General features: G+C 37.0%; 1 protein-coding gene across 1 annotated transcript in view; it reads left to right on the top strand.

The window, feature by feature from the left end:
* The window catches only part of CPNE4 (copine 4), a 339,071-nt gene that overhangs the window by 61,043 nt on the left and 260,711 nt on the right, over window positions 1-17,317 (top strand). Inside the window, exon 2 of the mRNA XM_075212441.1 lies at window positions 15,370-15,561. Within this exon, the coding sequence (XP_075068542.1) occupies window positions 15,391-15,561 (171 nt within the window). The 5' untranslated portion in view covers window positions 15,370-15,390. The remainder of the gene's footprint in view (window positions 1-15,369; window positions 15,562-17,317) is intronic.

Genomic DNA, 17,317 nt, shown 5'->3' with positions numbered 1-17,317 from the left:
GCAGTTCCCCCCCTCCCTATAAATATGCAGGGCAGTTCCCCCTCCCTATAGATATGCAGGGCAGTTTCCCCCCCCCCCTTCCCTATAGATATGCAGGGCAGTTTCCCCCCCTCCCTCCCTATAGATATGCAGGGCAGTTTTCCCCCCTCCCTATAGATATGCAGGGCAGTTTTCCCCCTTTACTTACCTGTAGTTGTGCTAGGCATCTCGCTCCTCAGATCAGCAGACAGGAAGTGAAGACGTCCTGCTTCCTGTCTGCTGCACAGCAACAGGCAGCCTAGCGATTGGCTGCCTGTTGCTAACCACTGACCACCAATGCTTTTGATCGTGGAGCACCAGACCCCTCCCCCCCCGCGCGAGTCGGGGGAGGGGCCGCATTTTTTATATTATTTTTTAAATTGCTCCTGTCCCCCCCAGCTGGGCCCCCCGAGAGCCGCTAGGCCCTAGGCAGGTGTCTAGGTTGCCTAGCGGTAAATCCAGCCCTGCATGGGTTGGAGGCCTCTGGCTTTTTTTCAATTCAGTACTTATAGTTAGTGGGATCTCTATCACAGCTAGCATCAGGATACCTCTCTTCCCTGCAATTAGGAGATCATTTTGGAGGCTGTCCTTAAAGATTCTCACTGAATGCAAGTACTGGGACTTGGAAGAATTTAGAAGAATGGGGTAATAAAATAAAGCTGGGAGATTAGATATATATAGCATTCTCTGTGTTGATTGAGCATGGGAAGAAAAAGTTGTTTTACCCTATCACGATAGTAAGAGAGAATATGCAGCTTACTTTTCAAGGTTTCAGAATAGCCTAGTTCCTCTCTTGCTTTCATGTTTTGTTAAGCTTTCTTACTGAACCTTTTGATTTCTACATGGCACATTTTCTGTTTGTGTTTTTTCCTCAACACTCAGCGTCTTATAGCTCGACTAAAAGGTGTTGATTAATCTGCCAGACTTTATTAAAGCAGAATGTTGTTTCATAGTTGTAGCTTTAGGGGGATTTAGCTAAAACCGTGCAGTTTTGTGATTTCACTTTTTCTCCCTCAAGTTTCCATATATATTTTCCACTACTTTAAAAAAAAAAAAAGTCTTTTGCATGATATTCGCTTATCTAAACATACATTGCAGCTGGCAGATTTATGCTAGAAAGCAGCATTAGATAATGAACTACAGTAAAAAATAGAATCTTTGATTAGATTAGGTGAATAATATGCAAATATAGAAAAAACTGTGTGTTCTATGAAAATTGATAAGTTGATGGTGGGGAAAACATGTGAGAAATTGATTTCATATTAGTATTAAAATGTAAATTAAGAAGTTTTCGTATATACCAAATTGTTTGGCTTTCTGCTATATGTGTTTACAAAATACCAGATTTTTTAAATAGTAAATCTGACTAATTAAATGAAGGTATTTTTTTATTTGCTACATTTGGATTTAATTAATATTACAGGGAAAGACTCAGGATTTGATCTACAGAGCAAGTAAATTATCTTCTAATATATATGAAATAATTGAGTTGTTAACATGCAACTAAATAAGTCAACTATGCTTTCCTTCACTCCTTCTAGCAGGTTACCCTATTACAAAGTAAGTGCTTCTCTACAACAACAGAGAGAGACAGTGACTGACAGTGACTGACTGACTGCTGTTCAAACTTGCCTTGCAGAAATTCACTCTGTTGATTGATTGAGTCATACACAGGGGCAGGGCTGCAGTCTCTGCTTTTTGACCTGTATCTGTTCCCATTAGGACACTTTCCTAAATATGTTGGAGGTTGCTTTATCTGTCTATAGTGGAGTGGTGAGGTAATACGTTACTTTCCACAGTGCTGCAGTATTTTCATGCTGCATCTTCTCCCTGTCGTTCTTGGAGCAGTGTGGGGCTGGATATTAGTAAAGCCTCCTGTTATACAGCAGGAAGATCATCCTGTCCGTTCTTGAAGTGCTGTGAGGCTAAGGATTAATGTATGGTTTTTGCTGACCACTTTCTTGATCAGTATACTGCTTGAACCATTTTCACGACATGGGAATAATTGATGGAGGTCATATTGGTTGTTATTCTAGTTTAGCATTGACATTTCTTAGTTCACCCCCTCTCCACCAGCAGCTTCACAGAACAACAGGTGGGGATGAAAAAGTCCGTCAAGTTTGGGGAAAGGTAGTTTTAATTATTTCCTAGTGACCGATGGAGACATGATTTATGTCTGGACCCCTACTGCTCCAGGTGGTGCCTGGAAGCATCCATGACAGGTTGGGGAATACCCCGCACCCTCTGCACAGAGAACAAGATTTTGATTTGTGAATATTGATTGGAGCTTCCATATTGTTTTTTTGTCAGAGCAAGGTACACAAGGAAATTCTTCATAGACCGCTTTACTGAAATCTATCTATCTATCTATCTATCTATCTATCTATCTATCTATCTATCTATCTATCTATCTATCTATCTATCTATCTCCAATGACTGCTGCTGGACATGTTTCTGGGCATATTAGCAGACATTAAATACTACTGGCTGGACAAATTATTGGGTCTCGGCAACCCCCCTTCAGCAATGGGCATGGGAAATGCTGCTCTTACAAGCAATAGAGTCATCTCTACACAAAGATTGTTCCTGTAATTGTTAGGGACTGTTTTTCTAATCAGATTTTACCATCTCAATGGGGAGTTTTATTGATTCTTTTAGTTTGTAGAGGGTCCAATTAAGTGTTAAGTGTTTACTATTTTCATTGTTGTAACATTTGAAAATAATTTCCAGGCACAGTTTGCTGGTAGGAAGATGGATGTTAGGATGTTAGACAGAATGTATTCGAAGCAGACCTTGGTGCACATCAGGCTCAGTCATTACATGTTTGTTGACCATAGCTACCTCATATGTTTTGCTGTATTTTCCCATTGCACGTTAGTTTCAATGAAATTGTGTGTTAAAAAACTTTATTTAAATTGGTGGGTCATCAAAATGAATGGACCATAGATATCAATGGAGCTGCACATCACTAGTAATTTTAATGAGAGAAAGATGCCTGTGATTGGCTAAGCAGCTAAGTAAAGTACCACTTTGATTCTCTTTTGGTTTACAAATTAAAGGCATTTTCATTTGAATTGTAATTTGCAAATATGCCATTGGATTATACTATATTTTTACTATATATCGATACTATATTTGTGGTCTTATGTATCCACTGGGACTACGAGGGTATTAAAGTAGTAAAGTTGCCATTCTGGTTTTTGCCATTGCCCCAGAACACATTTATAACATGGAAAATAAGAAACCAAAGCTAATAAATATAAAACAGGCATAGGAAAAAATGCATATTAGTGATTACAGCAAAGCTTAATTTGTCTTAACGTATCATGCTATTAAGATGTTTGCAGCCGGTATACTGTAAGGCGCCTATTTTTTATATATATATATACATAATTGTTTTTGTGCATTACCAGACCATCAGTGAGGCATCTTTAAAAAATAAACAATATAACTTTTTATTAAACTATTCAATATGGTAGATCTACAAATTTTGTATCATAGCTAGCAGAAATGTCTCATTGAAGAGAGTTTTAAAATTTAGATAACATTTTTCTACCAGTGTTGATTTAAACATAATTGACAACAAGTTTTATTTACTAAAATATAGAAAAATGATCCACTGCAAGTTCACACTAAGTTACCCCATAAAGTGTCATCTACAACAACTTTTTGGTTTTAACCAAAAATCAATGATTTGTGAATTGATTCATAAAATATTGCCGATTGTCTCATGAACCATGAGCGCTTGTCTCTTGTAGGGCAGTGATACGCTTCCCTTAGGAAACACTATAGTTCACATTCTCAATCAGTAGTCCCTTCCAGGTATGTCATGCAATAAAATAAGGAATCTGCCTACATAAACATTGTTTATCTTGCTTTTTTAAACTGCTTGCAATCAATTTAAGAGGATGTAAATATAATGATTAAACCCACTGCTGCTATTATATACAAACCTCAGAGCCAAAGGCAATCTGCTGTAAAGTCTATATGGATATTTGGAGAACATGATATTTTTTTGGCCTTGTCTATTTGTATCCGTAATAAATGATTCTTGCACTTGAATCGCAGTGATTCACATAAACCCTGAAGCGTCATTCTGTCATATGTCACATTTCTTAATTTCTCCTCCGTACAGTTCTCTCACATGCCCTTGTAATTGAACCAGCTGGTTGTATGGTAATGAGGCCTTTCGGGTTGTCAGCATCTGTATATTTTCAATTACACTGTTGCCACTTTGTTCTATGACCTTCTGGCCTTCTGTCTAAATGCATCGCCTGGTTTGTGCTATCTCTCAGATTTTATTTTGTTTTCTACACAATGAAGAATATTGCAATGCATTTTTTTTGGATGTGCTTTATTGCTTAATTGCTAAGAGGCTGCTTCAATATTTCTCCACAGCTGTCATATTTAATATTGCCTACCAGTGTTTATTAGAGGCAAAGGAGCTGAGAAATGAAAGGGCATTTTATATACATATCTTGGATATGACCATCAGTTTAAACAAAAACTTCAATTAGATGGGATTTGCATCACAATTCTTCTGTCTTGACACAGGCACCTAATATCAGATAATATATAGCATCTGTCGATTTTTTTTTAATGTTAGTATAAACATGTTAAAGGACAACTACAAACCATAACTCCCCCTTTGGGCTTACTCATCCTGGCAAAACATGTGCCCCCACTGCCCACCCCCAAGTCTTACCTTCATGTTATTACTGTATTCTAAGGGGTATATTTACTGCAGGTTTGAAAAAGTGGAGTTGTTGCCTATAGCAACCAATCAGATGCTAGTTATCATTTATTTAGTACATTCTACAAAATGACAGCTAGGATCTGATTGGTTGCTATAGGCAACATCTCCACTTTTTCAAAACTGCAGTTTAGTAAATATACCCCTCAGAGTCCATAAGTATATTTATTATTTATCAACAGTTTTTTATATTGTGCCGACTTATTACACTGTGCTTTATAGAGAATATTTAATTTCACATAAGTTCCTGCCCCAGTGGAGCTTAAAATCTTTATTCCCTACCACACTGACACACACTTAATTTTGATAGAAGTTAATTAACCCTCCACTTTTTCAAACCTGCAGTTTAGTAAATATACCCCTAAGAGTCATATAGAACAGGGATAAATTCAATTGATTGCCACAGGAGTTTGCTCAGTGCAGGCAGCATATGACTAGATAGCTACACAACAAATCCAATAATGTGTCATCTGCACTGAAGCGTCACCTGAGACAAACATTTGAATATCCCTCTGATCCTCTGTTCCTCAAGTAGCAAGAAGAGTCAGACTGTAAGGGATAAATACAACACCTATGTAGAGATAATAGTGCGGTCCTAAAAGAAGGACTACTGCCTTACTGCTACTGGGAGAGGTTAGCCCGATAAGCGGTTATGACAGTAAAGTAGAGTTCTTCAAAATGATTAAACACTTTTAAAGTGTAAAGATAAAATAGGGTATATTTTCATCCATTTTAAATTATTATTTACATCTTAATGGATATCTTAATCAATTGGCTCCAATTATCTCATTCGGATGTCTCAATCTATTTACCTGGATGTCTTCTATGGTATTTAGAACCGTATATCTGTGTATATATATAAAGAGATATATATATATATATATTTATATATATATATATATGTGTGTGTGTGTGTGTGTACATACATATATATATATATTGTGGCACGAGCCTGCTACTGCAGAAGCACACGCGTACAACTTCTTCCTTTTTATGGTTCTTTATTGTCAGGATGGTAATAATGTTTTGACACCGTATACTTGCACAGCAATTATGGAGACCCTCAACGCTTACTATACATAGTCCAGCTCTCTGTCCAGATCAGCCAGCTAGCCCAGCGTTGATCTCCCTGAACAATGAAACAAGCAGGGTTTTATACCTGACACTCCTCCCACAGGCCTAGCTTGATGGGCAGGTGACACACCCACCTTCTCTTTAAAAGGAAACGCCCATCCCTGGCTCTGTTTAGACTATCAGACCCACCCTGTCTGTTTGCTGAGAGGAAGCAGCTTTTAAATCATGTAAGTAAACCAATTTTAAACTACACATATGTTTTTACCTGGTTTAATCTCCACCTAGGTACATAACTGTGCCAATGTTTTACTCTACTTCCCTACTCTCTCTGCATATAGCCAGCTAAATGGCTCCTTTTGTTACTATATATATATATATATATATATATATATATATATATATATATATATATTTATATATATTAATATACATATATACATAAACTATCAAGAAAAATTAAAACAGATGCCCTTTTAAAGCCTATTCCCACCTTTAAGAGGTGATGATATAACAATTTCTAATATTATTTTATTACAGTGGAATTAAAAATCCTCACGCAATAGATTGGAAACCTTACTGTGCTTCCAGCTCTGAAGTCATGTATCTGGGACAAACAGGGGTTAAGAAAGAAGTGTATACTAGAACTAAAGAGTTTTTGAAGGTGCTGATCTTGTAACTTATTGCTTTAGGGGATAAAAGCGACATCTAGGAACTATGTATGTGACAGATATGAAGGGTGTTTTAGAATCTGCTGACACTGGGTCTGATTCATTAAGTAACTTAGACAAGAATTTGAGTAAGTTTTTTTACTTAAGTTTTCTGGTCAAAACCATGTTGCAATGCAAGGGGTGTAAATTAACTTATTATTTTGCACATCAGTTAAATACTGGCTGTTTTTTCATGTAGCACACAAATATCAACTTTAAATTTCAGTGTACAAATAAGCTATCAAGTATTTGTGTGCCACATTAAAAAACAGCCAGTATTTAATTTATGTGCAAAATAATAAACTAATTTGCACCCCTTGCATTGTAACATGGTTTTGTCCAGAAAACTTAAGTAAGAAAACTTACTCAATTTGTTGCCTAAGTTCCTTAATGAATCAGGCCCACTGAGATTATCTTCTTGTTGAATCTATTAGTCCCACTGCCAACATGCAATAATAAAAGGAGAATTTATTTCTGTGTAGAGGCAACATTAAATAATTTATATTTCTTTTTTTTTTTAACTGTATAACCAAAATGACAAATTATTCTGTCTAATAATCAAGGCTCTGGCCTTAGTACTATAACTTTATAATCGGTAAGATTTTTTTAATCATTCAGCATCCTATAATACTAAAAGGAAACTACAAACATACAAGGCCTTCTCTTTGTGAACACTTGACTTATTAATAATAGTGACTACACTGAATCTAGCCTTGACAAATGGAAAACCTGGTTTCTATTGTCCATTTTCTATGTGCATGCTCTGATCTGACTGCTATTATATTCGCTTGTCTAAAGATGGTTCTAACAAAAGAAGTCAAGACATTTTTCCAAATAAAAAAAAAATCAGTTTGTGATGGCAAAAAAATTCAGAAAAATAATTCCTTTGAACATATTTTTTTTAAAACATTTCTGTAAAGTAAATAAAATTGATGGAATGCATGCTATGTATTACCTTATGTCCTTAAAACATCTATTTTGTTTGACCCAGTAAGGCTAGGGTACTATAACTTATTTGAAAGCCCTGGAAATGTAATACATGTGTTTCTAACTCCCATTGTCCTATAGATTGTAAGCTTTCGAGCAGGGTTCTCTTACCTCTCTGTCTGTATGTATTACCCAGTATTGTCTTATTAATGTTTGTTCCCAATTGTAAAGCGCTACGGAATTTGCTGGCGCTATATAAATAAATGTTGATGATGATGATGTATTAATCAAACATTGTTTGTTAAATGATGAGCTAAACTGCGAGTTCCATCCACCTAGCATATAAAGTCAACTACTTTTGCCAAATTTCAGCTAAATAAAAAAAAATTTGGACTGAAAGTATAACATAGCGTATAATAGTATGCCATGAAGATAGAGATCAGTGCAGAAGTTTGAGAAGTAAACTAGGAGGAAAAGGAACATTGACCAAGTGAAAATAGCTATCAAGAGTTAAGATGAACCCTGCTCTGTAATAGAGTGTGAAATTACTTGTTTACATCTCTTATCTGAGAAGTAGCTGGATATGGGCAATTCACAGAGTAGCTTAAACACAAACCAGATTTGTGCTCAGCTGAATATTACAGTGTCCTCAACTGCCTTGGGAATGTTTATATACCCAGCTAGCAACCATATGATTAAAGTTCTATGACAGTGTTGGGTACTATCTTGTCTCTGTATAACTTATATGTACGAACTGAAATATAGCTGAAAGTACTTGACTGGTGTAAAGTGAAATACAAATATAACAGAGTTTCTCGGAGCAAATTTTAAAAAGCATGAAAAAGAAAGAAAACAAATACTGTATACTGTGTCTCATTTTTACAAAATATATGTGTATACGCTCACTTAATGGGTTTTTCATATTTAGGACGTGATCTTTGGTGCAGATTCTCCTTAGTAGATCAACTCCATTGTAGGACCACTACATACAAAATAAGGAAGATACAGACAAAAATATAATATAAAGTGTTATGTGCTCACCTAAAGCTATACATCAACTAGCACTTCAAATTGTCTTTACTCCTCCTAGCAACATTTCAAGTCTTGTGAGTTACATACATTAAATAGCAATGGAGAGACAATATATAGAGTGCTCTCTGTGTCTCTCTTTATGGATGAAAACTAAGGACCTCATTTAGAGTCGGATGCAATTTACACTGAAATCGTAAGTGTAAATTGCATCCCGTAATTTACACAGTATTTAGAATGGCGGATCCGTGCAACTTAGAATACTGTACAAATTGCACAAGCACGCCTCTTTATCTGCCTTTTGGACCGTAGTGCAAGTGTATCATGCACAGCGCCCTGTAAAGCAGATAATTAAATTAAATTATTTTTTTTAAAAAAAAAATAAGAACTGTTCTCTCCCCCCCCCAAACAGCACAAGGGTTGGTTATGTTGTTTGGGAGGGGGTGCACACCTTTTTTTAAAAAATTATTATTTTTTACTTTCTTTTATGATACATCAAGATCTCTTGCACCAGCTGAAAGCACCCACAAAAGATACATCTCCTAGAGACCTGTCTGCGGTTGCTTTCAACTCAAAATACAAAATAGCATGTAAAGTGCATGAACACACCTTTACATTGCTAGGCTCACCCACTACCTCCCCCGTTCCACCTCTCTAAGTGCAGAAAGGTGCAACGGGGAGATCCGTTATTGTCGTAGAACAAACTGAGACAGATCTTTGACCAAAGTACTTTTTGCACTGAACAGAAGGACTTGCGTCCAACACTAAATCAGGCTCTAAGTGTAGAAGTCAGATACACTTAGGGGTTCTCTCTTGCATGAAATTTATAAAAAATCTTTCTCTGCTTTAAAAAATATATTTTTCTGAAACTAAAATTATCTAAAATGAGTATTTAAAATCAATGAAAATAAAAAGTAGCAATTACACTTACAACTCCGGAGTTTAATCACAGCATAAGGTAAAGTTCTGAGTTCCTTTTAATAATCTTTTTTTCCAGAAGTTTTGTTACTATAATTAAACATAATTAGAACGCAAATAGGAAAACAAGGGGCTTACAATCAGATATAAACTCATGTTACATGGCTTAAGTTTCCCTCTAGTTGATCTCTATGTAAACTCAGAGTAGCACTGGCTGTGCCACCAGTATCTCTACCATTGAGCACTAGAGGCAACTATAAACTAAAGCATCATGTTGTATCCATCAAGACAATTGCCACAGGAACGACTCGGAACTGCAACTTTCAAAATATATAAACCTTTCTTTGCTCACACATATATTGTGATTGGGAGATAACCGCTTTCTCCATCGAAAACAAGGTTTCTCCCCATACATAAAGAGGTTACTGCCGGCAATAGCCCCATTAGGGGAACAGTTTTACTGGGTTTCACAGGGGGGCCTATTTAAGAAGTGCATGTACCGTCACCATCAGGATGACAATAATATTAATAGGAAGAAATTACAGATATATTCTTATTTATTCTCCAGCCCCCACCTCCCACAGATGCGGCAGAGCTCCTGCAGCCTATCAGAGACAGAGACAAGTGCTTCATTATTTCAATAAAGCATTTTTCTTTCTTTGCGGTTATTTTACAATGAATTTTCATTTTACATTTTTTTTTTTAACTCAAAAGGTTTTTATTGAATTTTTTAGAAAAGCATATTACAAACATAGCAGTGGTTGCAGAGTACATACAGCAGATCAGTTTTATTGAACAATCCACACTGCTTAGATAAACAATCAAACAAGTAAATAAAAATAAGAAAAAACATTGGTACAGACAACAACACATCTTATGACCCAGTATACATAAGCCGAAGACGGCAAAGAGAACAGACAAGAAAAACAGATGGATAAAGGGGGGGAGGGGGGGACAAGACAAGACAAAAGACTTTCCGGTTATAGAAAGTGTACCAGTGGGTCTAGCCCAAGTACCCAACTTAACTCAAAAACCATTCCACAGTACTCACGGATCAAAGATTGAGCTGTGATTCGTAAAGTACTCATACCATATAAACCACTTAACAAGCGGGGAGGAAGCCCCTGTAGACAGATTAAATCCTATGGTTTCCATTTTGTAGCTATGTTGGATCTTGTTAATAATTTTAGGGAGTGCTGGAATTAGTGGTGATTTCCAGTTCTGGGCTATTGCAGCTCTTGCTGCAATGAGAATATGTCCAGTGACATAATGATTGTGTCGCTGGAGATGTTTAGGATACAGATGAAGTAATGCCATATCTGGGGAAGGAGAGATATTATTTTTGGAGACCTGAGAGATTAAATGAAAGATTTCGGTCCACAATGGTTGAAGTTTCGAGCAAGACCAATAGATGTGCATAAGCGTACCAATTTCACCACAATTCCTCCAACAATATTTAGATTCTGATGGCCAGATTTTATGCAGCTTATCTGGAGTAGGATATAACCTGTGAACAATTTTAGTCAACATTTCCGAATGGTTAATACACTTTGACATCTTATATATGTTTAGGAAGACTCTCCCCATACCTCTTCTGAAATAGAGATATTTAGGTCGGCTTCCCAGACAGCTTGAATCGGTAAAACCAGATTGTCAATGGGAGTTAAGAGTATCCGGTACCATAGGGAAATTCCACCTGCGTGGGATGTAGGGGAGAGAATCACCTTGATACCAGGGGGGAGGGGTCCCATCACCCCCAAATGCGAGGGGCGTGTTTGTAACCAGTGCCTTACTTGAAGATATTTGTAAAAATCGTGGACAGGGATATCATACTTAGCTTGTAATTGAGAGAAAGGGGGAAGAGACCCTCCCTCCAGGAGGTCCTGCACACGTCTGGCTCCTTGCCTGTGCCAAGAGTCAAGATGGAGGTCTGGGATTAGTTGTGACAGTGCTATAGTAGAGAGGCTAGAGGAAGGGAGCTGGTAGTCTGGGAAAAGGGACATCATCTTATCCCAGGTGGTGAGAGAATCTCTTATGCTCCTTAATGTGAAGACTGGATTAGGTCTACTAGGTTTGTCCAGCCATAATAGATCTGCTAATGGGAATGGAGAGAGACTATGCTGTTCAATGTCCACCCATGTTTTTTTTAGTGGGGCGGAGGCCTGCCAATCTCTAAGCTGATCCAAAATAGCCGCCTGTTGATATGCTTCTAGTTTGGGAGCGGCTAAGCCACCTTTTATTTTAGATCTGAATATTCTCTCTCTAGAGAGCCTAGACTTTTTGTTGTTCCAAATAAACTTGAACGCAATAGTATAAAATTTCTTAAGAAGGGACATAGGAGTTATAAAGGAAATAGAGCGGAACAGATACAGTATCTTCGGGAGCAACATCATCTTTACCGCTGCCACTCTACCAATCCAAGATATCTCATAGTTTGTCCATGACTTTGCATGCTTATCAAACTGTCCCAATAGTGGCTGGTAATTACACTCAATGACTAGCTTAGGATCCATAGGTATGCGTATGCCTAAGTATGTCATGTAAAGGGGACACCACTGGAAATTATAAAGCGATTTCAAAGAATTCAAAGCTTCTTGTGTGAGGGCCACCCCTAAAACCTCTGTTTTAACAGTGTTTAGTTTATAATAAGATACTTCTGAGTACTCTTTCAGGATTCTAGATACTGCAGGGATAGAAGTCTCAGGATTTGTAATAAATAGAAGTACGTCATCAGCAAAGAGACAAATCTTATGATGATATTTACCGATAACCGTGCCCCTCACTTCTTCAGACGATCTGATCTTAGCAGCCAAGTGTTCTATAGCCAAAGCAAAGATCAGAGGGGAAAGGGGGCAACCTTGTCTGGTACCGTTAGTGATCTGGAAGGCCGAGGAGAGGAATCCATTGCTGAGAACCCTGGCTGAGGGGATAGTGTACAAGGTAGTTATGGCTTGAAGGAAAAAACCTCCAAATCCAAATTTGGAGAGGACAGCAACCATATATTCCCAGTGAATTCTATCAAAAGCTTTTTCAGCGTCCAAAGACACCAATAATAAGGGAACTGAGCTAGCTGAGTGAGTCTCTAAGATGCTCAGGACCCTCCTAGTATTATCGGGGACCTGTCTTCCAGGTACAAAACTGTCACGATCCGCCTGGCAGCTTCTACCTTTTGGACTTTATTATTTGTATTTGTTCTTTTTATGTGTTTGCAGCAGTACCTCTGATGTCCAGAGGTGCTGCTATTGTGCATTTCTTGTGCTTTAGGAGTTAAACTTTCAGTTCACTAATTATCCCTTGCACCTGGGTGTGGTCTCATTTTCCTTATTTATACCTGTCACTCCCAGCACACATTGCTGGTTATTGATGTCATATCCTGTTGTTGCACCCTGTGGATTCTTCCTCCTGCCTTGCTCCTTTGGTTACATGCTGCATGGAATCTGTTCATACCTCCTGCTTCCCTGCATTAGCTGTGTACCTGCTGGTTTCTGAACATTCATATTACTTCCTGCATCAGCTTGCACCTGGTATCTATGACTACTCTTGATTACCTGTTATTTATACTTTTCTGCAAATAAACAGAGTGTTTTCACCATATTCGTGGCTCCTAGCTGTACTCCTGTATGTAACCGTGACAAAAACCCACTTGATCTAGGTGGATTAACTGCGATAGAATAGGATTTAATCTGTTGGCTATCATCCTAGCAAAAATTTTAAGGTCTAGATTAAGAAGTGCTATAGGTCGATAATTGTGGCAGTACGAAGGATCCTTTCCTGGCTTTGGGATGGTGACTATTCGGGCCTCAAGCATTTCTGCCGGATCATTTTACATTTTTAACTATTTTGTCATTACGCGAACTGGCAAAGCTTCAGCTGCCCCGGTGAAAATTTGATGGTACATTGCAGGGATAGAAAAATAGTCCTATTACTGTCTGATCATAAATAGGTCCCATTGTCTCATAGCAGTCTACTTTACAACTCAGTTCTCTCAGATACATGTCATCAAGGTAGACAAACTCCAAGTAAGTGTCACAGCATCATGGTCCAGTCTACCTCCTTACCACTAGCGTATAAACACCACCACACTAATATTTTTTCTTGCCTACCCACAAACGTCCAACAGCAGATGATCACCACGTCTGACTCTTTGCCTAACTCCAAAAATGTGGCCTAATGACCCAAAACATAAGAAAACCTGAAGACAGGAGGTATTGAAAAGAAACAAATCAACGGTCCCACAAAAGAATTTGTGATATACACCTTCAAGAAGGGATAATAATAAAAACACCACAAATATGCCATGAAATAATACCCCTACTGAATTAGATCCCAACAGAACTCCTAAATGGAGCTCATGAGACACCCAGGAGGAACCCTCAAAATTCCAAAAGTTAATTACATGCATCAGTAACAGACCTATAAAAAATAAGCAGAATCCCTCAAACCAAAATATAGAGCAACTTGCCGCATAAAGGGAGCATTAACCATCCACAGCCATTTTGCAGAACCCCATGAAAAGTGCCACCACAATGTAAACATGAACTTATACTAGCACCCTACAATTACCCTAAGATACTCAATGCTCTATCCACACAGATTTGTCCAAAACATACATACAAGTGTATAAACTGAGAAACTGAAGCATATAAAACTGTTGGTATACTGTATATTATATATGTACTATTTGATTTAGCTTTGTTTCCCACTCTCTTGGTTACTGTATTTGATTGCATATTTATAATTACTAAATAGATTACTCCTTTCCTATATGATGAGCCTTTACAGAACTACACTTGCTGTGAGCTTAGATTTAAATATACTTCTCGTTAAAGCTTAACCCCTTGATATGCAGCACTAGTGCCAGATGTACTTACCATTCTTAACTTTATTATCCTGCACAACTTTCACATTACACATTGGTTTTATCTGTAGATTATTGACATTTCCATAACTGTTCAGCAAGATATTCAACTCTTTCTGCATTTGGACACAACATTTTCCATGTTTGTCCAGCAATATTTGGCTTTAAGTGTTTCCAGTCACACCCCAACCACACCACACAGTCAAATGAAGCAGAATGGAACCATAGAGCTCTGAGGTTATGGGGCAGCAAAGAAAAGGTGGCATAGGGAGTAAACAGCATGACAATGCTACAGTAGGTTCAAAGTAAAATTTATAATCTTCCTCTTTTCATAGAATACCCCCCAGTGTTACATTTTCAAATCTCATATGTTTTAAAAAAAAACGTATTATTTGCTAAAAAGTGATCATATACATCAATCCTTAGTTTACGCAGAGTTGTAAATAAAATGCAGAAAGATAAGTTTGCTATTACCAGATATTTTGTTTAGTGTTAGCAAATCTTTAAAAAAAATGTAGGAATATTTTTAAAAATAAAATATTTAAAACAACCAACAACTAATTATGGAATTGCAATTACGATTCATATTTTTACATCTTAATATTTACTGATTAAAGGTACCTTTTCATTTGGTCAGAAATATCTCTCAATCAAAGATGTTTTATATTACATTTACATACAGTTTTGCTTTGATCCTTTCACTAGTATTTAGTAATATTTAGATTATTTTTTATTTACAATGGTCTTTCATTTCTCACAAATGATTGCTTGCTTTTTGATTGACAGCTTGTTCATATCTCTTTTTCTATGCTGTAATCCACATGCTCTCAAGGGAGGACGCTGCATACATGTAAACATGGCTATTCCTGTGAGAATGACTGTATTGACAGGATTGATTTAAAGAACGCTATTTCATTAATATTATCGTTATATTGGATTTGAACTCAGGATGGAAAAATAGATGAATGGATCAGACTGCTGCAGGATGAATGAGAAAAGAGAAAATAACCTGAGTGAAAACACACTTGTATATATAGCAGAAAGTAGTGCATTTAAGAGTAACCTCTTTTTTTTAATTTATTTAGGTGCGATATATTATTGAAAAAATGAGCAACATCTATGAATCAGCAGCCAACACCCTCGGAATTTTCAACAGTCCATGTCTTGCTAAGGTGGAACTAAGAGTTTCTTGCAAGGGGATATCGGACAGAGATGCACTTTCCAAGCCAGATCCATGTGTTATACTGAAAATGCAATCACATGGACAGTGGTTTGAGGTAAGGGCACATAATCAAATACATCTTTGACTCTTGACTTTTGTTTTATCATTTATTTTCCAAATGAATTAACATAAAGATAATTTAAGTGGATGAGAACCCTCGGCTGCATATCAATACTTAATGCAACTGGCTGGTGGTCTCAGCAGAAGTGGGGCATACTTGGTAAATAGGACTGTACCTGACCAAGTGTGATATACCAGGGACAGATGTCAGTAATCACATGATGCTCATATGTAGTTATAGTGAGGTGGGCCAGAAGTCCATTGACCATGGTCTTCATTATGTCAAAGAGACAATACCTCAATGCTTTTCCAAAGTGGAAGTACCAGCTGGTAGTACCAGCTACTACTATAGCTTGATAAACAGATGCATGTAAGACTCTAACATTAAGTCTCAAGATTTCATCTATAAGTTAAATATATGTACAACTTCTTGGACATATGGGTATAAATAAGCCATAATCTACAGATTGAAATCATTAATGTTGGCATTTTTAGATTAAGTATATTACATCATGATCACAAATGACATTAGCAATGCAATTTGATAAGTGATTTGAGAAATTAGCACTAAGAACTGTGGGAAGAAACATGAGCACCAGGAAAACATCCATGTAGTTTGTTCTGAAGTTTGTCTAAATCACAGATTGGAAGCACTTATGCTTTAACTTGTAATGTATACATTTGAATACTATGTACTTATATAATGCTAGCAATGTCAGCCTAGGGCTTTTGTTTCAAATTCTGTTTTATGTATTTTGTCTATCTTGTGAAATGTATTAGTTACGACTATGTCCTGTATGTTTTTACTCGGTGGTACTCGCTATTGCGACTCTGTGAAGCCCGACAAGGAGGACAGAAAAATTGTGATTGCAATAACATAGACATGCTTTAAAAGTAGACCTACATTAACATACACAGAGGACATTTCCGACTGCACAGTAATACAGACTGCTATAAATTGCGAACAGACTGAAAGCCGGCACTTAACTTTCACGTCAGTAAAGAGAGCCACATTGAAATTTTGGAATTTAAAGTGGCAATGGCAGGACCCGGCAACTGGACAATTTAATCGAAGGGTTGGGGTTAGGGTTAGGTGCTGGGTCCTGCCATTGCCACCTTAAATACTTAAATTTCATTCTGTTTAGTCCTACCCATGATCAAATGCTATATTTTTATCTGGATTGAAGCTTTCCTGCACACAGCTTTTAAAGGGAAGTCTTTCCCAAGCATAAGCAGCCATGTTACTTCTGGGAACTCACCTGATACAAGTTGTATTCAATTTATGTAAAAAAAACTATAAATGGGGTGCACAAGAAGTGGGACTTACATTATATAAACAAGTAGACATAGGACCTCTGCACCTATTCTAACAGTTTATAGTTTTATAGCATGAGACTTACCTCATTTCGTGATTGTAAAATACAAGTAACATTAGTAAAAACAGACTATATGCTGGTCTGATTAAAAACACATATGGATAGGTGCATAGATAGATGGATAGATAGTCAAACCCTGTTTGAGTGATAACTCCTTGGTTTAAGTCCTTCTTTTGGATTACCCTCAATGTGCTGTTAAATATTTCTGTGGGGTCTTTACTTAGAACTTTATAGGTAACATTGTCGGAACTTATATGTACTCCAATTTATATAATTTCCCTTTCTATATCCTCATTATCTCTACTTTATTTTTCTTTTGTTCAATAATTTCATTCTACAGTTTATAAAGAAGTTAATTGCATACTGATATCTTGA

This window comes from Mixophyes fleayi, chromosome 5 (assembly GCF_038048845.1).
Source record: "Mixophyes fleayi isolate aMixFle1 chromosome 5, aMixFle1.hap1, whole genome shotgun sequence".
NCBI lineage: Eukaryota > Metazoa > Chordata > Amphibia > Anura > Limnodynastidae > Mixophyes > Mixophyes fleayi.
Note: the sequence above shows the minus strand (reverse complement) of the source record. Positions and strands in the feature narration are given on the sequence as shown.